The sequence below is a fragment of the Cyprinus carpio genome, chromosome B20 (assembly GCF_018340385.1).
Source record: "Cyprinus carpio isolate SPL01 chromosome B20, ASM1834038v1, whole genome shotgun sequence".
Taxonomy (NCBI): Eukaryota; Metazoa; Chordata; class Actinopteri; order Cypriniformes; family Cyprinidae; genus Cyprinus; species Cyprinus carpio.
In genome coordinates this window covers 27,470,777-27,495,457 of record NC_056616.1, presented here as the reverse complement: position 1 = coordinate 27,495,457, position 24,681 = coordinate 27,470,777, and the positions used below count along the sequence as shown (strand labels likewise).

Sequence of the window (24,681 nt, the reverse complement as noted above, 5' to 3'; positions counted from 1 at the left end):
ATACCCACCATGTGTACAGTTAAATGGAGACGTATGTGCTATGAACACACCGATATTCAGGGATTAAAGTGAAAAAAAATCTTCTGACTGAACATTTTTCAGGCCAAGCCATATTCCTTTAACAAACACTTTATTTAAATAGTCGAGACCAATAGCGTTTTAAGGGGAGATTAAACCGCTTTAATATTGCCAGTTTGCATATTTTAAAAGCTATTTGTAATCTTTGAAAAAAAATATACCTTGACAAATAATCAACCATCTACCACACATCTTTTCAGTGCATGTTTTTATTTATCTTATAACACCAAACAATGTTTTGTGAAACTCTTAATAATGAACAGGAAAAAAAAAAAAAAAGTAATAGCATCACCATTAAATTCCAAAAAGTGCTTTTTCAAAAAGTGCATTTTCAGTGCATGTTTTATGTTTCTTATAACACCAAACAATGTTTTGTGAAACTATTAATAATTAACAGAAAAAAAAAGTAACTGCACCACCATTAAATTCCAAAAAGTGCTTTTCTTGTGCAAATGTCTCTAGAGTGCTTTTCACTTTTTTTTCTGCTTTTTGGCTGTGAAACCATATTCCTGAAGCTTGGCTACACCTGACACCCGTTTTAGTGTTTGACTAGCTACATGTGCAGGAGTGGCTCCAGGAGAGGTGGAGGGGGTGGAGGCTGTAGCAGCAGTTTTGCCTTTAACTCCAGGGGTGGAGGAGAAAGAGGCTGTAGCAACAGCTTTACCTTTAACTCCAACAGTGGAGGAGGTGGAGACTGTAGCAGCAGTTTTGCCTTTAACTGCAGGGGTGGAGGAGAAAGAGGCTGTAGCAACAGCTTTACCTTTAACTCCAGCAGTGGAGGAGGTGGAGACTGTAGCAGCAGCGCCTTTAACTGCAGGGGTGGAGGAGAAAGAGGCTGTAGCAACAGCTTTACCTTTAACTCCAACAGTGGAGGAGGTGGAGACTGTAGCAGCAGTTTTGCCTTTAACTCCAGGGGTGGAGGAGAAAGAGGCTGTAGCAACAGCTTTACCTTTAACTCCAGCAGTGGAGGAGGTGGAGACTGTAGCAGCAGCGCCTTTAACTGCAGGGGTGGAGGCTGTAGCAGCAGCTTTTTGTTTAACTCCAAGGGCGGAAGAGGTGGAGGCTCTAGCAGCAGCAGTGCCTTTAACTGCAGGGGTGGAGGCTGTAGCAGCAGCTTTTCGTTTAACTCCAAGGGTGGAAGAGGTGGGGGCTTTAGCACAAACAGAAGAGGTGGAACCTTTCTTTACTTTTCTAACCCTAACTGCTGAGAGGACCTTCACAGCTTCCCTCAGTTTCCTTTCCTTTTGCTTGTCAAGGTTCACCTTCTTTTTCTTCAGATGATTTTGGTATGTCTCATAAGAAGACAGGCAAAATCTCCTTAATGCAGGGGTAATTTGCATTTTAGATGCAGTTTTGCCCATTACCTTCATGTGGGACTTGAGAATGGCTAAGCCTTCATAAGTCTCAATGTTCAGCCTAACCCTGTCTTTCTCAATTATATCATCCATCATGTTAAATGATCCTTCGACAAGAGGGCCAGTGAACAATGACAGAAGAGCCTTTACCAACTTCCCTAAGATGGGGAACCTCATTCCTCCTTCTGGCATCTTCATGGCGAAAATCTTACTCCACCAGTCAACATCGATTCGTGCATTGTTCTCCTCAAAGCATTTGGCCTGTGTCCCTAGATCTGTATTAATCTGGTAGGCTCGAACCTCTTCATCCAGTTGACCCAACTCCTCTGACTTCACAGCATTTGGCAAGGCCTTGGCCAAGGTGTTGAATGCACCTTGGACTGATTCATGGAGAATCAATGATGGTGTCAGCGCAGATAAAGAGGTGATGATGTTGTTGTTGAGGGGCAGGTTTTTCAGGAGGAATGTTGCTGCCTTTATGTAGCCTTCTCTGAGAGAGCTGTAGACCTTCTGCACCCAGGGCTTCTTTTCTACTCTAGCCTTGTTTAAGGCAAAGAAGCTGAATCTCCCCACAGACAACCTTTTGTCAGTGTACTGCAGGTCTCTCTGGTGAACATTAAGCTTCAACAAGCCCTTTGCATTTAAAGGAATAGTTTCAGGCTTCATAAATTTGGAGAGAAGTTCCCTAACCAGTAGCAGCATTTCAGCATGCAGCACATGAATCATGGGCTTTTCATGTTGCAACTTCTTCAGGAACACCTGAAAAGTTGGAAGTACACCTGAAAATCACAATAGAACCAGATTAGAAATGGGTCTGAATATTTTATTCATTGATTAATAATCACATTCATAGTAATGTAACATACTCTTCTTGGAATATTACAACCCTTTAATATTATTTTTTAGATTTGGTTGTTGTTAATTTTCATCTGTATTATTTAATTGTCTAGTTTTATTTACATCAGTCCTGAAATGTTTTAATTCTGGTTTAATAAGTCTATAACTTACAAAGTGCTGTATAAATAGTTTATTAGTAGTAGTATTAGTATTAGTAGTATTAACCAAAGTGATCTGATTAACAGTGATCTAAAAACTGTATTTATGGTTAACTCAGATTCCATTCCAGGATTCCAAGAAAAATAAGCATATAATAAATATAACAATAAAGGGATTTCAATAAATAAGAGAATCTCTGTACTTTTCTTAACACTTAAAGTGAATAAAAAGTGAACATACCTCGATACAAATCAATAATGGTTGTGAGCTTGTCGAACTCTGAAAAAAGCATACAGATGCGTGTCTTTCGTTTTTTGTTGACATCACTTCCGATCCTTGCAGATTTTGCCATTTGCTGTTGCAGACAAATTATCCTGGCCTTCTCATCAGATGTAACTGCATGCTTATCAAGAAGCTGGTTCAGGAGCCATCTGCATCACAAAATAACATATACACATAAGGATTAAGGAGAAGAAAAAATCAACAATGCTATTTCTAATTGCCAATACTTCAACAGTCATGACATACTTTTTGTGTTTACAGGTCAAGGCACTTCCTTTTCTTTATATAAAGGTTATTTAATAATTTGATTGCATCTGGAATGAAGCCGAGCTTCATTGTTCTAACATTTAACCCTTTGAGTCACTATATCTATAACTTTATATAACCTGATTGATCACTGAGCCATCTCCACCCCTTGGTTTAGATTTGTTGTGTAAAAAAAATCCACTAGATGTCTGCATCTTTAAATATTATTAATAACAAACAAAAAAATGTGTGTGTGTTTCATTAAAAATCCAAAAAAGGCCTACTAGTACAGAAATTAGATGATACAAAAATAGAAGTACCTGTGTTTGTGTTGATCATGAGAAGACAGGACGCTGTAGAAGTGCACAGTCAATGGATCCATAAGCTCCCGTATTCTGTTGCACACATCCAACATTTGCAGGAACCTGCTGCTGATGGGACGTATTAGGCTCTTATTCTCAAATGAAGTAAGGACTGAAACTCAGAAATAAACTTCTTTCTGTTTGGGTGATTTTTCAATGTCATAGTATACATCAGAGCAAAATTGTTCCACAAATCCCTGGAAAGGATTTAAAAGGGCCTTGGCTGCATTCGAGACCATATGGACAGTGTCTCCGCTGACATCCAGCAGTGATGGATTTTCTCTTCTGACTAGTGTCTCTACTCCAGACTTTTTCCCTCTCATCACACTGCAGTTATCCAACAGTATACCAACAACCTGATTCCAGTTCAGGCTATATGACTGGAGAATATCTTTCAATGTGTTTGTGATTGTTAAGGCATCTGCAATATTCAGTTTCCTCGAGGCTAGATGCTGGGTTGCCACTTTTCCCACATCTTCATCATAGTACCGAACAAGAACATTCAGAATCCTGTCCATGTTTCCATCTGTTGCCTCATCTACATTTAAAGAAAACATCTTCGTTTTCAGCTTAGATGACAATTCGGATTTCCAATAAGCAGAAATGCCATGTGTGCACAAGTAGGAGGCATGTGCATTAGACATAGACAATCTTGAAAGTGCACTCTTGTCTTTGACAACTGATTGCATTAAATTAACTAGTGGTTGTGAGACTGTGAACGACAGGTCATGCTCCGCTATGAAAGAACATATGCGCACTTTTACATCGCACACACGGTCGGCCATAGACGCATGAATCTCCGTTGTGGTACTTGTCGCACCAGGCAGGGAGCATGTGTACTGTAGAGCACGAACGGCAGCATTGTGACTAGCTTCTGATTGATGGCGAGCTAGCACTTTTTTGCCATTATTGCCATATTGAAATTTCCTGTGGCATACTGTGCAAAGACACGTACCTGGTTGTTTGATTTTTTTAGCCCACGAACTAAAAGGCTTGCCATTCTTCCCAATTTCGCTAAGCCAAGCCCATCTCCATTTATTTTTTACACTTTTATCAATCTCCGAAACATCGGAGCCTTCCTGCATTATAAGTGTGTCCATGCTATCTTAAATGTAATTATACCTCAGCCGTAGCCTGACATGTACTTCTTCAAAACTAAACCAAAACCCGGAGTGGATCCATACCGGAGTGATAACAAAACGCTTATAGTGAAGAGAGGAACGTGCATTCGCTCCACTCCAGGCTTTGATCACATCCTCCTCAGCAGGCTGAATACACTTTGTCTTTCCTTAATTTAAGACCTATTTAAACTAAAATTAAGACATTTATTACACTATTTGAGAAATGTAAGCCTATATATACAGCATTAAAATTATGAAAAGTGAATTTAAAACATTAAGGACAGGCGGAACAGTGTAATTGACGGAAATCCGTCGATGACTCGCTACAATTAACGGAAATCCGTCGTAACGACGGAGAACTTTAATCCCTGAGATATTTGAATATATGAATGTGGGAAATAAAAGAGGGTGGTTTGAAGAGAGAATAATTTGGAGAGTGAATAATGTTGCTTATTCATGATTTTGCTTAGTCTTTATTTTTCTAAAAATTTAACATTTGTGGGATTTGGAATATGTGGAAGAAGACAAGGAGAATCTCAGCAGGAGGTCAGAAAAGATCCCCGATTGAAGTACAGCGGGGTCCGAAAGTCTGCAAACTCCAGAGATGATGCTTATTTTAATAATGTATTTTACTTTCTTTAATAACCTAGAAATACCAAGGACTCTTCAGTATTTTTCACATCAGTGTTTCTTTGTTTGAACTTTTTCCTAATTCTAAAACTGTTAATTTTCAGTATTAAACAGGATTTTTAATCTCTGAATTTCAAGATGGTCTCTGTATTTCAATGCCCATGTGTTTTATAGTTAGACTTAAAATGCCACCAAAATGCATCTTGATATCTTCGAGGTCTTGTCACATAGGCTACTGTTTGTGAGTGATATCATCTAGCTAGGGGGTTGATGAGGGTAGGATGCTCACTTGATGGTAGCAGTCATTGCTGGGTGCATGGCTGTGCTTTAAGCTAATTGGATTAATGGGAATCAATTGACATGGATCGAGTGATGTCCACATATCTATCAACTCCTGTCATCAGAAACTCATGCAATACATTAACAATGCACACTGAACACAAATCCACTTCTGACCAGAAGAGATTAGGGTCACAACGATCGGGAAAGGCACTTCCACAAATCTATAACAACAACTGACTAAAGCTTGTGCGTATCACTAAAGCAAATAGGGAACAGTCAATGTATCCAGGTTGCCAATAGTAAATATTATCTTAAAAATAAAAGGTTCTTTTTTGGCACCAATAGGGCCTTTCTCACCGCTTTAGTTCCAGAACTAAATGTACAGTACTAAAGTACTGGGATGATTTTGCGCGTACAATTTCCCAGTACCATTTAAAGGGGTTGCATTCGCACCGACAGTGTGTACTTGGAAGTCAAAAGCGACGTCATTTGTGCACGGCATTCAACAATGGAAACAAAGAAGAACAACGTTGACAACAAAAGGAAGGAGGACGCTGTGATCGGAGCTGTGTTTTTTTTGTGTCTCGCAGGTTTCACAATAATGGACATGGAATGTCAACGTATACGTAAATCGATTGAAAGAACAGAAAGGAAGACTAAGATTCTCCAATGACAACTGGCAGTGCTATATTTGCTACAAGCGCCTGCACTTCAGTGTCCGTCCATCTATCGCTGTTCTCCATACTTGCGAAATAAATTAACACAATGTTTACACTGCGTTTTAAATCATGGTGGGTGAGGGCGTTTTCATACGCATTTGGCCAATCAATGTCTACTTACGTCACATATTTTTATATAGATAACTAATTATAAATGAAATACAAAAAAGTTATGATGAACATCTTGATATTTCTTGATTTCATCCTATTATATTTTTATTTTCTCATTTTATATTGTTTGCTACTATGTTTAAAATTCTGGAATTTGCAAGTCATTCTCAATTTAGCAACCTGCACAACCATGGAAGGTAAACATTTGGAGCAAGTGCTGGCACATGCACACATTTGGCAACCGTTGTGAGAGTTTGATTCATCAGCTTCTGCAGAGCTGCATGGAGCACGTCGGCACAGGTAAATGGCAACCTGTCTGTGCCAGACTCAAACAGCCAGAGAAAAACAAACTCAGGTGATAAGATATTCCCACGCCTTCCATTCACCCTGATAAAGAGCAAACAGTACTTCCCATATCCAAACCTGTTAAAAAAAACCTGTTGGGCCAGCATAAGGTGATTAAACTACTTCCTTTTTTGCAGAGGTGCAAATATACCAGTCAAACAACACCACACAGCGGCAGCAGGAATAACAGCAGATGGCGAAAACTAATCATGTCAACACGGTTCAAGAAATAATAGGATTAATCCTACACCAATATGTGGGCTCAATTCACATCACCATTGAACCATAAAACAAAAGTGCTTACCATTTGTCACAAATGTGAAGAGGGTTTCAGACAACGAGCCACTGAAAGACATGGAAAAACAGATATCAGTGAGCACTGAGCATTTAAGACACAAAAGATCATTATTACAGTGATTTATTAAGGCTTTATTTATGTCATGTGAAAGTAACGCCTGCAGGGGCCAAAAGGGAGATTTCCATTGTCAACCCTGTTGTGTTGCCAAATTCAGACAACCTCCCTCACTGCATCCCGCATCTCCCCCTCTGACAGGAGAACTGGGGTACAGCTGGGCTGGTGAAAAGAGCAGTGTGCTGTAATTAGAGAGGAACAGGCTGGGAAATTGCATCTCTGTCAGGCATTACTTAAAAACCTGTCATTATCACAGGCTTCCTGGATGTGATTACTTTTTCATTACTTTTATGGTAGTCGAGCAAACCGTTTCAGAGTTCAGGGTACAAAGTGGTTTACGACAGCGTGAATGAAACCTAAATAGGATACGGCAAGTGGTGTGCCAACAACAACAAAATAATAGATAAATGTCTCAAGCCTGGGAATATAAGCAATAAACTGCTGGTGACAGAAATATAATCAAATAAAATCAACGGAAAAATGAATCAAGTGCTGATCAGAGTCGCCAGACTGAAATAACCGTTTAAGTGCGTGCAGTAAAACATGTGGAAAGCCTGAGTTTAAAACCCAAGCAATGTAAATACAGGAACTGATATTGATTGTAGTTATTCAGTTAGGTTAAAGCGGACCCTGAGGACTGTTACATCATCAACATAATCTCCTTAGACTGGAAATGATGGGTTTAGTTTGACTAATCAATTGGTTTGTGAAATAAATGGGTAATCCACCAGTGCAACTTCATAATTTGCATTAATATTTTTAAGTGCTTGCTAAGACAAGCAATACTATTACTATTTCTCTATTTTGCATAATTTGATTTAGTTAAAGAATAAATGAAATGCATTAAAAGAAATGATCACTAATAAATGTTTAAATAAACAAAATTATATAACCCACATCCAGGACACCCTAGCAATCACAGAAATGCACTTACAAACAAACAGAAACCCCAGTAACTATATAGCAATGCTCCAGCAGGCAGAAACAATATAACAATGCAATAAAATGCATTCCTAATAACTGCATAACAATGCACTTATAAACCAGAACACACTAGACAGCACATGGCAAAGCACCGGAAACCATTCTGAACATCCAGTAACTATGTAACAATGTTCTAGCAATCATAGCAATGCACTGAAATCCATTCAAAACACCCAGTAACTTGCTAAACTGGAACCCCTGAACTAGTGATGTTGGAGGCGTGGTGGAGAAATGTAGCGTCTCACAACACACATGTGAACAACAACGGGTTGCCAACAAACTGTGAAACCAGAGCTCAGCAAAAGCGGCAGTGGACGAAAAATAAAACCACACACTATAAAGATTTACACTTGGACACTGACTGGCTAGTCAGGGAACTGAGAACTGTGTCAGTGAAAGAAGGGTACCAGTAACTGCATGGAAATGCCCTGGTGAATACCCAAAAAAGCACATTGCATTGCATTAAAAACCAATCAGTAGACACCAGTTATACTAGTATAGCAACAACAAAGCAACACACTAAAATCTATACAGAACTAGGGCTGTCAAAATAATAATAATAATAAAAAAAAAAAAAATAAAAAAAATTTGAATATTCGTCCAAAAAAAAAAAAATCCACATTCGAATGCAAAAACGTTCAGTGTTGCACTTGCGTCTCACAAAAGAGCGCCATGTTTAGAAAGCCATGTTAAATTAATATAAGTTCAACTTTTAAAAAAAACATGTCTCAAGACTTTATGGCGTTTTTTCCCCATCCCACTGTATCTCATGCTCTTAAATGAAGAAAGCAGCCTACTTTTTGTGATTGGTTTTCGGTCCTTTGTACTACTATACAACATTAAACTATAAACATTATTTTAACCATTATGCACTTTTTTTTCAAAGATAGTCGTGTTATTTTATTACACTTTGAAGAAATGTGCATAATATTTTGCACGATGCACCCTCTTGTGGCCTGATCTTTTGTGGCCTTATAAATTCTAATATAATTCGAATTTTGATCATATTCAAGTAGAATATTCAAATGTAGTTTTTCAGTCATTTTGACAGCCCTATACAGAAAGCCTAGTAAGATATTCCAAAGACTGCTGTGATTATAATTTCTAGCTCCTTTTAAAAGAACAAAATAAACTATGCACTGTGGCCTAGTTCATGTACCTGACACATTAAAAGAGGTCCCCCTTCTACCTCTTTTCCTCATCATTTCCGGTTTTTTCCATCTACTATTCCTATCAATAACTGGTCAAAAAAAGAGAGAAAATGATTTAATCTGCATTTGTTCTGTTAGGCTTCACCAGGTATTAAATGGATCAAAGCATCTCTGGCTCTAGAGAGCTGCCTATTGTCCTCCTAATAAATCACTCCTCAATGGACACTTCAAGCACTTCTCAGAGACTATAACGAGAGGCAATCCCGATTTCTTCCTCAACCTGCCCCCCAATTCCCTGAAGATAAATCTGTGAAACCGCAACAGTCCAGACAGAGTGTCCCTGAGATTAGGTAGTACCTGAACCATCCATCATGCAAAAGAAGGCAGGAATCACCACTTAATAATAACCGCTGTAGTCCTGGAGAACCTACCAAGGTCACATCTAGTCACAGCAGTTAGATGAAGTTCTGGAATAAGACATGTTGCGACTTGTCAGGGGAACTTTTAAGACAAACTATTTCAATTTTTCAAACCGTAACCTAACTGTTTTTCCTGTCAAACTTTCAGTAAACACACGCTGACAGAAATCCACTTGAGATGGAAGTTACATACTTGCTCCATAGACAAACTGTAAACATCAACTTTTTATTCCTTTTTATGTAATGGGAAAGCCCACATGCTGATGTCTGACTCACCTAAGAATATAAAAGCATTCTGTAGCATAGATAAAATCTGAGGCTTCAAGCTTCTGTCACAGAGAAAGACCATAGAAACCACTGCAGTAACTCACTCTTTTGACTGGATGCCGTTGGCTCTGACCGCAGGGTAACGACTGAGCCCTCGGCGCGCCTCCACTGTGATTGGTCCTCCAAACTGGTCCATGATGACCCCAGCATGCACTGCTGCTTTACACAAAACTGATGTCTGAAATAGAAAGTACAGACAGCACTCAGACACAATAATGAAGGGACAGACAGAGAAAGGACAGAGACTGGCCTATAAGACATAAAAGTTTCTTTACTCATACACAACCACTTGTGGGGTTTTTTTTTTTTCAATCAAAATTTCCTTTAAAAGGAATCTAAATTTTATTGATTTTTTTTGGTTCAATTTTAGACCAATTTGGCGATTAAATTAAGTTGACAAAAACAATATTAGAACAATACGGATAAAACCAGTTTTCTTCATATTACACCAATTAAGAGAGAAATGGTTGATATTAAAAATTCGATATTAATATGTTGTCTAAATAAATAAAAAAACGAAATACTGATTAGAACATTATACTGTACAGTATAAAAAAATGAATATTCATACCCACACCCAAACACATATATAAAAATCATATTTATATACATATTAAATACATACACTGTAGGTCAAAAGTTGGAAAATTATGATTTTTGAAAGTCTTGTGTATTTACTTGTTAAAAAAAAACAGTAAAAAATAGTACTACTGTGAAATGTTAATACATTTTAAAATGTAATGTTTCTGTTATTAATTATGTTTTGTATTTTTTCTTCTCTATGATCAGTCCATAGCAACCCTAAAAGAAACCTGATACAAAAAATACAAATGTTTGCCAATCATTTCATGTTGTAAGCACTGTCTCCGCTACCATAAAACACCCATATGCATACTAGCACAGGCATTCAATTCAGTTTGTTCTGGTATTTCATAATTACTAAGACAGACCTCCATTGAACATTAAGCATGCATGTTTTTAGTAACAACATGGATTAATTTAAAATATCTGACTGAGGAGGGCTCTATAATTTCATTCTGAGGCAACAATTACAGTAATTGTGGCAGCCAGTGGAAATGCTTAGCATTCCTTAGCTACCACCGCTAATGCTAATACTTTGTCACAGAAAATGCCTTTGCATGAATAGCCTTTTTAAGGCCATTTTACTTAACTGGCCAGGTAACGGTCATAATGGGATTTGAACACTGTGATCTTCTGATTTAAATCACATTATGATCATTTTAATTGTGTTGAGTAACACTGAGCTTCGACCCTGAGAGCACATGCATGTCCTCTAAATGTGGATGTTCCATAATATATACATCTGCAATATGTAATTTTAACTTGCTCATCTGCAACAAGCCAAAAACTTTCTACCTTTTTTCATAATAAATATTAACCACACAGTTTTACTACTTTTGAATACTTAAAAGTCCTTTTTACTTTGAATCCTAAAGCTGAAGATTTAAAAAAAAAAATGTTTCCAGAAGCAAGCTCACTTTGCTCATAAAGTTTGAGCAAAATGACTGACTATAGCAGAAAGACTGAATAAAAGTGTGTACGGTCTTTGGGGTGGTCTGGTGTTTTACATTGAGCCCATAAGCCACTTGCAAATCATTACTGTGATGCGGTAACAGAAGACGTATTGTGTGTTATCAGCAGAAACAGCTGCTTTGCATTCAGAGAGAGATGCTTCATTAACCTGAACATGTCTCCTCCAGTCAGGGCCATAAATACAGCCCTATCTAACAACTGCAGTCTCTTCCTTTGATTTATTATGCATAAAAGTTGTGCTGTCCCATGCAAAACACTACTGCAATGCTACAGTGCTCTGGGTGTTTTTAGTGTGGTGCTATGTGGCTGCTAGAGTGTACTTCGGAACACAATTTTAAGATATTTTGGATGAAAACTGGTAGGCTTGAGACTGTCATTTTGAGTGCCAAATAAATAACAGTGTCAAAGTCCAGGAAAGTATGAAAAGCTTTGTCAGAATAGTCCACTTGTACGCTCTTCTGTGTCAGCAGTGCTGTGCCGATGCGCTGTTTGCTTTCAAACCAAAACATAAATACGCGTAAAAAACTTATCCTTGTGGCGCGGCTGACACAGAAGAGCATAAGCCGCTTGCGTACTAGTCAAATTTGTCAAAATGGCGCTACACTGATTTGGAGAGGAAGAGGAGAGGAATTGTTGAATAAAGTCGTTATTTTTGTTTTCTTCATGTACAAAGAGTATTCTTGTGGCTTCATAACGTTACGGTTGAATCACTGATGGCAGATGGACTATTCTGACGATGCTTTTCATACTTTCCTGGACCTTGACACTGTTATTTATTTGGCAGTCTATGGGACAGTCACAAGTCTAACGGTTTTCATCCAAAATATCTTAAATTGTGTTTCAAAGACGAACAGAGCTTTTACGGGTTTGGAACGACATGGGGGGTAAGTGAATAATGACAAGATTTTCATTATGGGATGTAGTATCCCTTTAAACATAGGTTTGGTTCTTCACACTCACAAAATGAATGATTTCTGGTCTGTCATGTGTTGAAGATAGTGGATACGTGTCTTAAGTGCAATAGTAATAGTAATGCTTAACTGACTGCTGTATTGCTGTCATTCATATGTAGCTTCGTTATGCAAATATGAAGTCCTCATTCTTAACCATCCTTAGAAGGATCTTTGTATAGTGACTATTTCAGTGGGACAATATGAGCTTGAGACAAATCTCCTCACAGCAGAACGGGTCATAGCATGAAGGGAGCTTTCCACTTTTTATACAAGAATCAATGAAATGACCTGATGACAACAAACACATACACTACCATTCAAAAGTTTGTAGTGGGTTCGATTTTTTTTAAGTCTCATAATCAGCCAGGCTGCATTTATTAATGAAAAATACAGAAAAAAATATAATAATAATTCTAATAATTTTTTTTTTTATAAAATTGTGAAATATTACTACAATTTAACTTAACTGTTTTCTACTTTGATATATTTTAAAAAATAATTTTTATAAATATCTTTAATGTCCTTTTTGACCAGTTTCAAGTGTCTTTGCTGAATAAATGTATTCATTTCTTAAAAAAAAAAAAAAAAAAAAAAAAAAAAATGCATATGCAATGATAGTGATGCAAAACTAGTAGTAAGCATGATGTGCACTATGGGAATTCAGTTTCATTTATTTGCACAAAGAGGTGGGTGGTGCTATATGTCCAAACAGATTTCATTAATTTGATTCATTCAGTCTCTCAAAGTGTACTGATGAATCTAGAATTAAGAATAAGGTGGCAGGATAATGAATAAATGTGTGTGTGTCTGTGTGTGTGTGTTGGAGTGACTGCTGAATGGCTTTGGAGGGCAGATCCACACCCTCACTGCAGTGGCATTATCTGTCTGTAATCCCAGAGTCCACTGCTCCACCCCATCTACACAAAAGCCAATGTGAAGTAATCAATCGCTCTAGCTCTTTCCAAAGCCCTCAACACTCGCATATCAAAGCAGACAGCAGCAGGGTGGAAATGTGCCCCCTTGTCTTCCAGTGTGGGTTAAGACCCTGTTGTGCGAGTTTGAGCCTGGAGCCGTGTGTCTGTTGTCTTTCTTGAAAACCTGTGATCCGTGATGGGGGTTAGGGCAACTTAAAGCAGAAAGCATTCCTCCTACCATCACTTTAGTCTGTGGAAATGTATCATTAGTAAAATACAATACAGAGAGATAGTCACGCTCTGACACACTGGATTTTTCCAACAACCAGAATGTGGATTTTCCAGTTTCTTTCTGTGTTACATATTTATTCTATTTCTGTTCTATTCACTTCCTAAATTTATGTATATATATATATTGGAGGTCAACCGATAGTGGGTTTTGCCAATACCGATAGCTAGGTTGGACCACACTGGCCGATAATGATTAATTAACCGATAGTTCTTACATATTATAATTTAAAATAACTGTTTTCTACTAATATATTTATAAAATGCAATTTATTCCTATAAAGTCATAACTGAATTCAACATCAATACTCCAGTCTTCAGTGTAACATGACCCTTCAGAAATCATTCTATGTCCTGATTTGGTGATCAATAAATATATCTCCGTATCAAACAATTGCGCTGCATAAAAATTTTTGAGGAAACTGTAATACATTTTTAAGATTCTTTGATTAATAGAAAGTTTAAAATAAAAGCATTTACTTGATTTGTTTTCATAAAAATTATTTGTAACTTCTGATCAAATGATTGTGTCCTTGCATAATAAAAGTTATAATTTATTTAAAAAAAGTAAAAGTAGTAAACATGGTTTAATTACTACAAACTATTACTATAAATACAAAATATATTTATGCAGTCAAACGATTAATCGCATCCAAAACAAAAGTTTTCGTTTACATAATATATGTATGTATACTTTGTATAGTTTATGTATATATAAATACACACTCATACAGTATATATTTTGAAAATATTTACATGTATATATTAACATAGTAACATTTTTCTTAAATATATTCATGCATGTGTGTGTATTTATATATACTTAATAAATATACACAGTACACACATATATTATTTAAACAAAAACTTTTAGTTTGGATGCGATTATTCATTGGACAGCACTACTTTATATTTATATTATTTGTCCTTTTTTTCCACATGATTTTTAAAAACTTTAAAATTAATGTAAACTGTAAAAAAGGAAACAACTTAAAAAGTCAGATTTTCTTTCTTGATGCACAAAATGCTCTTTGGAATTTTGTTCTCAAATCCTGCTGCTAATATAACAACTTGAAAAACAAACAAACATTAAATTACAAAGCTGCAAAATAGAAGCATTTTCACTTATGGACTCATGGAAATAGACATTATTTTCGCTACAGTTTTCCTTTTCATGGTGATCAGTAAGGATACTCTACTTTTGGTTTTTAAGAGGTTAGGCTACACTCATGCAACAAACATCTGATTCAAATGAAAAGAACCTTTCCGTTACCCTCACAAAATGACACACATAAAGCTCGGCCAGCTTAGCTTTCACAAACAGGAAGAGATTTTACCACAATGCTAAGCCTTCAGAAAGGCCCTTGACTTCTCGAGTTATAACTCAAAGCCCAAGCACATGATTTTCTCCACATCAAACTATCCATTGCTGCTTGGCCAATCCCTCGCGTAACCCAAAGATCCGACCCCGATTCGCTGGAGAGGTATGCACAATTACATAAACTCCTTTCAATTCTGAGTTCACTGCCCACTAAGTGACCAGGGAGAACAATGGAGGCAGCACAAATGATCTGTCACTGCGTATCCTCAGGGCGTCCACATACACATACACAAGCCCTGTCACAACAAATGGCTGTCAGACAATGGGACGAGCCATTAGCGCATTCCACCCCCGACCGCTGGCCTGCTTAACATTCCCTATGAAGGCCCTAGAGGCCTGAGCACCTGTGGGGAAAATCTGCTTAGAGAAGCTGCTTTTCCTGGCCAAGCCGCTGCATCTCAAACCTGTTCGGGAAGCTCCCCGCTGAGCATCGGCTTGGCTGCACGTCGGGCCTTGTAAACAAACCCACAGCTTGCCTAATATTCTCCCAAGGACGTGGAATAAGCCACGGCATGCCAGCCACACCTGAGGAAAACAATGAGACACACTCACATGTCTGTAGCCCAGGGAAATGTCCCCAGACACATCTCCCGTCACCGCTGCACATCCGGCCGGACAGTACTTCCTACACAGGACAAGAACAAAGAGAAATATCTGCTTACAGCGCATCAGTTAATTATAGCCGACGGCTCTGGAGAGATAAAGCTGAGCGAGAAACTAAAATTATAAACACTGATGGCATGAGATATAGTCTGGAAAAACTGTGACTATTACCTAGAGTTACTTTTTTTATTATGTAATGTCTTGTGGCTTGGATATATTTCAACTGAACAGCTGAAGAGAGGTCTGGGCAATATACATTATATATGCACTATATTTATGTATATATTCATGTATATTCGAGCTATGTGATGATGATTTAAATGCAATTTTACTTTTTAATTTATCTAAAGAGTGTGTCAAATGACAGATTTCACATTCCTCCATTGCCTCAAGAGCCCTTCCATTTATGACTGAAAATTACGCCTGGATTTTTCTTATTTTTATTTGTAAAGACTTTTTACTGGACTGTATTTGTGCATTCGCATAAGCAAGTAAGCAAGCAAATAAATAAGTACATTTATATACATACAGTACATATAAAATAATATATATATATATATATATATATATATATATATATATATATATATATATATATATATATATATATATATATATATAAACACTGTATTATAATAATAATAATAGTAAGAATAATAAATGTTCATTATTTTTTAATCGAGACTGAAAAATATTGAGTTATATTAATTAGTGGTATATTATTTTAACTAGAGGCTATTTGTATAATATTATAATACAAACCAAATAGTATAATTATACAAAAAAACTAAAATAGTTTATAATAATCTGATCTATAATCATAAAAAGTATTATAATTATTATCATTACTAACAATAATTATAATAATAATAATAATAATAAAAAATCAGACATCCCATTTTGGTGTATGATTGAAATAAAATAAAAATAAAAAATGTATTTTATATACATAGAAAGCATATTAAATGCAAGTAAAACTTTAAATGTTTAAATTAAAGTACACTTTTTTTATAAGACTGAAAAAATGCTTTATTGGTCAGCTTGCGAGTTTAACTTTTTCCAGGCTTCTAAATGCTAAAGACATACTCTCACCTGTACTTTGCTGCTGGGAAATGACTGCCTTTGTCCAAGCAAGTCAGCAGCTCTGAGGAGGAAAGCAGAGGAGGCCACACAATGAGGGTAAAAATGGAGCAAATGAGAAGAGTCTCCACAAAGGAAACAGGTCCCCGACTCAACAACAACAACAACAACAGGACATGAGCACCACAATAGGATGACGGACCCACTTCCTGCTCTTCCATGTATAGGATGGAAACATATACATACTTAAGACATAAACCTCACTCACGCTCACATGAGCTCACTAAAAAAAGAAAAGTTCTATATGAGTTCTATACCTTCATGAACTACATGAGGGTAAGTAAATTAAGACAATTCTCATTTTTGGATCAACTATCCTTTTAACATGGCTTTGCTTTGTTCAAACAAGTCACGTAAAAAACATCCCTAAAGGATCTGTAAGCATCCAGATGAGGGAAGGGGCAAGCCACAGCATGGGGCCACAGCATGGGGCCACTGCGCGGCGGTTAACATGAGGGTCAGCCAAGAGACTGGAAGATTATACACACTTTTCATAAAGCAAGCATACCTTTGTGGTTTTCAGTGGAGTATGAAAGCAGAAATCCTCTTCCAGAGATGTGCTGGGCTGCTGCAAAGCGGACGGTCAGTTCACTGGAGTCTGTGTGATTCGGTGTACGCTTGGGCATCAGACCACCACAGTACTCCCAGTAAACTAGATGAAATGCAAGTAAATTTATTAAACTTCATGAAAATGTAACTCTAGATAAGGAATTAGATTCACGTTGAGGTATTAATAAAATGAATGAAAATTAACATCCAACAAAACCGGGTTCAACATTAACACCTGCCAAGTGCACAATGAAAGTAAAAAAGTATAAGAATGATAAAAAAATGTTTATGTCAAAAGTCATTTATGAAACCAAAAAGGCAGAAATAGTGTGATTCTGGAAAGTTTATGACATGTCTGCTAACTAAAGGATAACACCCCGAACACTGATGAGATTCTGATAAGCTCTGATGATTATCAGCACACTTTAATCTATAAAACATTATGAACTGAATGGACCAAAGGGTCGACACACCAAGGCGTGTGAATGACACAACTGTCAAACTCTGCACCAACACAAAGCTTTAGTCATCCAACGTCTCTCAACTGCTGTTTAAGAATCACTCAGAGAGGAATTCCAGCCATCCAGTTGCAGGATGCTTTGATCAGTGGATGTAGCTGAGGCTTGACTCTTGACACCATCACAGCGTTTGTGGTTAAAGGGTTGGCTGGGGAGGAACCAGACATAGTGTGGGAAGAATCATGTCCAAGTCTCTTCTCATGATGCTGTATGTTCTATCCACAGCAATGGCCCACACAAAGGGCAGTCCATCTTTTCTGGCCAGGATGACCAAGAAAGCCCTCAGGTTTAGGGTTGGAAGATGATAGCCTTATAAGTCAGAACAGCCCATTCACCTCGCGTGAAGAGCTGCAATATCCTTTTCCTTTCCATCCATCATTCAGAAAGCAGTAGGTGAGCACATTCATCACAGAGGTTCAGGTGTAACCTGCAGTTCTGTTGGGATTTTGGAAAGAACGGGAATGCTCTATATGAATTTCTCATATCTACCAAGGTTTGCAAATGACCAGAAGGAAGAGTAATGCTTAAAAGTAAAGCACTTTAACATTTTTGAAACTTTAAAGGAACTTGGAATGTTGGATTGGATCAAACAAAACGAGGAAATGGAATGAATACAAGAACTGCCAATAATATATTTTTTTTCTTTTTTTGAATTAAAAGGTACATTCTGGCCGAATTTGACACTTATATAATCAACAATGAAATTTTAGCTGCTGTGGTATCAACTAACACACATTAATTGGATCAAAATAGTGCACAGATTTGTACAACATACCATGTTTGACCACGTATCCACAAGTCAAGGTATTTTGAGGGAACAACCATTTAAAAATTGACCTTATTCAGCAAAATCTTTAATTAGAATATTTCAAATTTCTGACATTAAAAGTCTTGTTACATTTTAAACTGAAATGCATTCACACTCAGAATACTTATTAATCTGTGCACTATTCAAATTTTTAAAATCCCAATATAGTGCAAAAACGGCAAGCTCATTCAAAATAGAAAAATATCAGAAATGATTGATAACAATTGACAATATCCTTTAGGAAACAGGAAGATTTGTCAACATTTCACCATAAACTCTGAAACCTCCTCTGACACACTGCTTTCTGTGGTTTCCTCCTGCTTTACAGTAAACTTATCAATGTGTGACTGGTCTCGACTCATGACAGCATTCTGATTTACAGTGCTTTTTTCAGGTTTACTCACAGTAATGTGATCTAGAGGAGTTTAAACTGACTAAAGAGCACATGATCAACTATATCATAATATGATTGCACAAGTACAACCAGACTAAGATTAGAATTCTAAATACAGCAGTTTCCTACAGCATTTTATTTCAGCCCAAAAACAGCAACATTGGCTCAACCAACGGTTTCAGTTTGTGGGGCTTTATCTGTTTTTTACAACCAAAGGAGGTATGGGAAACCTGTTTGAAAATAATCATTACTTTTGGTGCCACACTTCACTTTTTAATTCAAATGCAGCTGTTAGAATGTCCTTAAGTCTAATAGTCAGCAAGAGACTGTTCTTCTTGTTGAGAAATGCATCAAGAAAACCACTCAGACAAAAACAACTTAATCCACCACACTTTCCATTAATCAAACAAGAAAGCCCTGATGACACAAGAGGAAGATCTCAAAACACAAGAAGCTGTACCATCATTCACCACTGAAAACATCTGGTTTTCATATTGTTTGACCCAGACGGAGGATGTAGTAACCACTAGGGAATCGCTAGATAATGGCTGAGAAAACAACATATTATGTAAGCACCATGATATAAATCAGCTCACCGTTTTCTGCCCCATACGATCCTTTCAGAACCTTCAAATAGTCCGACTCACAGTCCTTCTTCTCCATGTCCAGGTCTCCAAACTTAAGGACAATAGTGTGGCCAATGGGTACGTGGATCCGCCATTCACACCAGGAGTTGTTGGGGTAAGTTCCTGGGTAGTTCTTGGAGGACAAGACACCACTCTCTTGACCAATGACATAATGGCCACAGCCATCATCTGTAAAAGAAATATGAGAATTTGTTGTAATGAATGCTCAAATCAGACCCAGGAAGAACAAGACCAAACACTCTCAATATTTAGTACTTTAAGTATGGAAAATGTACAGCTTTTATTCTAAAATTAGAGATGACCATTGAATATGCTTACATGTACAACGGAACATTATTTAAAAAAAAAAAAAGTTCAAAAAGATATCAGGAAATTAGTTTTATTAATGCAAGGATGCATTAAATTGATCAAAAGTGATAAAGACACCAACTATTCTTGCAGTTCAGTTTGGTGTCAATAATGGCGAAGAAATCAATTGATTTAAGCTTTTAAAGCTTATTTCTTAGAAGACAATATTAATCCAAGCCCCAGACTCATAAAACTCTTTTATATATCCAAACAGCAATCCAATCTATTACATAACAGCAAGCAAGACTCAAAATGCACAAGAATACTTGATATTGTTGCAACAAAAGATTAGATGAACCCAACAAGCCAATACACGCCAACCTAACATAAACCTAATAATATTATATCAGCCAGCAAAAAGTTTCATTAACTCAGTGTTTCGACACGCACATGCCCCTAAGACAAATCAAAACACCAGAAGAAGCCTCTACTTAGATCTAAGTATAGATTTTGTAATTAAAAGCAGAAGACAATACAGCACCCTTATTAGAGAGGAAATTAAATGTTCCTCACATATGCTCACTCATCAGTGACAAAGGTGGTGTAAGAAACCGTCAGCTGCTGGACACAAGTCATATGGATGATTCCAGGGTGAAGAGCTCCCACAGTGTGTATATCAGCATTTGTGCAAGTATTGTCAAGACTGTCACTGTTCATTGATATGTTATGGCTCTGTTATGCCACGGTCTCCCACAGTAAAGGCACTCACACCTGTGATGGCACCACTAACTCCTTTCTTCTAGACAGCTGAGCATTCAGCAGCCACGCATGAACTTGGCGCTGATGTATGTGCTTTACAGATTCTGAGACCCCAAAGTTTCGTGACGTTGGCGACTTTCTCATGTTATAAATATCTCTGGTGTGTTTCTAAGGGAACATTCACCCGCACTAACTAAAAAAGCTTTTCTTTGACCTTAGGTAGTGTTACGTCAGTGCTAAATACTAGCGGACACACAGTGGCCTTTGTGGTGGCGTCTGAACTCCATCCAGATGTAGGGTTGGGTCGGTGCAAAAAAAAAAAAAAAAAAACCTAACGGATGGAAAACCTTAGGGCAGGTGGTGGAGGAATGACATCACGTTAATCACAGCCATTCAAAACTAACTAAAAGCTATGACTACTTAAGGCAAGACATTTTGATGACATATTAAAGGTTTTTTACAGAGGGGATTTTTAATCTCTCTCCCTAAATCAAAATTCTCCATAAATCATATCACTCCATAAATCAGAAAACAGTGTCAACAGCCAGGAGAAAGAGAGAAAAATAAATGTTCAAACCATTTTTAGGAATAAATTGTATAAAATCAGGCAAATTATATGTGAACAAACCTCTCTGTAAAACACCTTCAGAATATAACATTTGGTAAAATTTCTGTTTCAATGCATGTGGGAAAAAGTCTTTTTCAAAAATCTGGTCCTTTAAAGATATGTTTTGTAATTGAAATCTACAGAAGCAAATATATAAACATTTAGAAGGGATATCGGATGTTTTTTTAAACTAGTCTGAAACAACACACTATGAAAAGCCAAATAGTTTAAAATCTTAAAATTGACCAATGCATGAAAAAATAAACACATTTTTGCCTTTAGCGTCTTGCCTCAAAGAATATTCCAGGTTATTAATTGGAAATGAAAGTAGTCAACAGGCCTAATAACATTGTTTAAATATAACTCAGTTTTCTCTTGCACTCATCCCAACAGAGAAGAAACATGACAGAGCTTCAAAACCAGCTTTTTCAGCATGTTGAAGAACACCTGGCCATCGTCTGCCCCGGGGTGGAACACAAATATTCACAACAGTGAGAGTTCTGCATGTACAGACAATCCGACTTTCTCCTTCTAAGATGCACCAAATATGGGTTTACACTAGTTGAGGATATTCAACTTCCAGAAGAGGGGTTTCACAGTAAATTATGCCATAGACCACCCATTTTTTGGTTCCCCAAAGAAACTATCAGTCAGTTCCTAAAATAAACATTTTTTTTTTCCTGTGTGAAGAACATGTTCTAAACCTAAAGAACGTTTTTTTACACTATAAAGAACGCCTTGAGCAATGGAAAGCTTACATGGACGTTAAAAACCTTTAATGGAACCAGTGACTACATCAAGGGTAGTGATACTACGTAGTATTGAAGCATTGCATCCTTGATTGAAACACTTAAATGAAAAGCTCACCCAAAAATAAAGATTCTGACATTATTTACTCATTCACACATTGTTTCAAAACCCACTTGACTTCATTTCTTCCCTGCAAAACCAAAAGAGAACTGCACTTGCTGCTCTTTTCCATGCAATCAGTCATTGTGGAAGTTTTCAAGCTTCAAACCAAATTCAATAGGTAACATAAAAATGGACTGAATTAGTTAGTGACTCAGCATTCCAGTCAGTTTAAGTTAATTATGACAATTTACATTTTTGTGTAAATTAGACTAATCTTTTAAATAATAGCTTCGCCAAATGCATGAATGTAAATCAACCATTTCATTGGAAAGATCAGACTCAGAATGATTCATTCTTAAATCAGACATATCTGCTTCTCTCATGAACCCGCCAAGGAGAGCTAGGGCAGATATCAAGGTTTTCAGTGAAAAATTATTTAGATTTTGGTCTGTTTATCACAAAAATGTACTATTTGGTTTAAAAGACGTGGAATTAGTGCACGAGTCATATAGATACTTTTTAAATGTTGATTCTACATCTTTTTCATGGCTCGAAAACCTTAGCCATTCAGTGAAATCCTTTAAAAATTATATATTTTTTGGCTGAACTATTCCTTTAATAACCAAAGGTATCTCCCATGGTATTGCCTCAATATGTGCACAGTAAGCTACTTTGGATAAGGTCACATGCAGAATTAAAAATGAGCCCTAAAGAAATATCCCAGCAGAAAAAAATGAAATCCCAAAGTTTTGCGTTTCCACACTGAAGATCAGATGCTGCTTTAACTATCCAAGCACTTTGACTGCAATGTGAGAGTGATTCGAGGGAAAGTTGTCCTCATGGACAGACTGCGCCAGCATGTTGTGTCAACTGCTGTTACAACACAGTCAGCACATTTTTTCTAATGAGCCAAAGCTCCAGCAATACTACGGTTTGAAGTAGAAACAAGCAACACGAAACTGTTCATAAACACACAAATTGCAAACCAGCATATGTGCATGTAAGTGAAAAAACAAACATACAGTGCCGTGATAAGCTTTTTGCCCCCTTCCTGTTTTTTTTTTTTTTTTTTTTTTGTCGCAATTAAAAGATTCACATCATCAAACAAATTTTAAGATTACACAAAGATAATGCAAGTAAATACAAAATGCAGTTTTTAAATGATTATTTCATTTATTAAGGGAAAAAAGCCTGCAAACCTGCCTGGCCGTACGTGAAAAAGTAATTGCCCCCTCCTGTTAAATGTTGAAAGAACTGTGATTAACTAACCACATTATTTTAGAAAGCTGAGTTAAATTTCACTAGCCACATCCAGGCCTGATTACCGCCAGATCTGCTGAATCAAGAAATAGAACCTGTCTGATAAAGTGAAGCATGCTTAAAGAGCAACCCATCATGCTGCGAAAGAAATTCAAGAACAGATGAGAAACAAATTAGTTGACATATATCAGTCTGGAAAGGGTTATAAAGCAATTTCTAAGACTTTGGGACACCAGCGAACCACGGTCAAAGCCATTATCCACAAATGGAGAAAACTTGGAACAGTGGTGAACCTTCCCAGGAGTGGCTGGCCAACCAAAATTACTCCAAAAGCGCAACGACGACTCATCCAGGAGGTCATAAAAGAACCTAGAACAACATCTAAAGAACTGCAGGCCTCACTTGCCTCAATTAAGATCAGTGTTCATGATTCAACAATAAGAAAGAGACTGGGCAAAAACTGCATCCATGGGAGAGTTCCAAGGCAGAAGCCACTGCTGACCAAAAAGAACACAAAGGCTCGTCTCATACAAAAGTTTAACTTTTTGGAATGTGTGTGTCCCGTTACATCTGGTGTAAAACCAACACAGAAAAAAAGATCATACCCATCATACCAACAGTCAAACATGGTGGAGGTAGTGTGATGGTCTGATGACATGCCATAATTGATGGAAGCATGAATTCTGCACTCTATCAGAAAATCTTGAAGGAGAATGTCCGGCCGTCAGTTTGTGACCTGAAGCTCAAGCACATTGAGATGCCGTGGCATGACCTTAAACTGTCCATTCATGCTTGAAAACCCTCCAGTGTGGGTCAAAAAAGAGTGGGTCAAAATTCCTCCACAGCGACGTGAAAGACTCATTACCAGTTATCACAAACTCTTGATTGCAGTTGTTGCTGCGAAGGGTTGCACAACAAGTTATTAGATTTAGGGGGCAAATACTTTAATGTAGGGCCAGGTAAGTTTGGACAGCTTTTTGCCCTTAATAAATGAAATCATTTTTCAAAACTGCATTTTGTATTTACTCTGGTTATCTTTGTGTAATATTAAAATTAGTTTGATGATCTGAATCTTTTAAGTGTGACAAAAATGCAAAAAATTAAAAAAAGGGGCAAAACCTTTTTCACACCACTGTACATTTTGGTTTAGAGTAGACCTTAATCCAAGACTGTTTCTACAATGTTAAGTCAAACTCCCTGCGCTGACTGAGTTTAACAAGAGCTCGTGTAACAAAGTTTGAAACAGTGTATCTCCTCAGAACAAGCTGTAGCCTACGTTTGCTTAAAATGATATACAATCACAAATGCATGTTCTGTGCAAACAACTATGCAAAGTCCTTCACAAG

At 37.1% G+C, this 24,681-nt stretch overlaps 1 protein-coding gene across 2 annotated transcripts in view; it reads right to left on the bottom strand.

Annotated features, from left to right (window-relative positions):
• The window catches only part of LOC109054655 (discoidin, CUB and LCCL domain-containing protein 1-like), a 34,244-nt gene that overhangs the window by 9,204 nt on the left and 359 nt on the right, over positions 1 to 24,681 (bottom strand). Inside the window, exons 1-7 of one of the 2 annotated variants that reach the window (XM_042746187.1) lie at positions 19,519 to 19,634; positions 18,056 to 18,155; positions 17,162 to 17,305; positions 16,606 to 16,657; positions 15,463 to 15,535; positions 9,865 to 9,998; positions 6,832 to 6,872 (exon numbers count right to left, since the gene is read on the bottom strand). In XM_042746187.1, the coding sequence (XP_042602121.1) occupies positions 6,832 to 6,872; positions 9,865 to 9,998; positions 15,463 to 15,535; positions 16,606 to 16,657; positions 17,162 to 17,305; positions 18,056 to 18,092 (481 nt within the window). In that variant the 5' untranslated portion in view covers positions 18,093 to 18,155; positions 19,519 to 19,634. Of the gene's footprint in view, positions 1 to 6,831; positions 6,873 to 9,864; positions 9,999 to 15,462; positions 15,536 to 16,605; positions 16,658 to 17,161; positions 17,306 to 18,055; positions 18,156 to 19,518; positions 19,738 to 24,681 lie in introns of those variants that run through there. The other variant, XM_042746186.1, reaches the window with a different exon arrangement.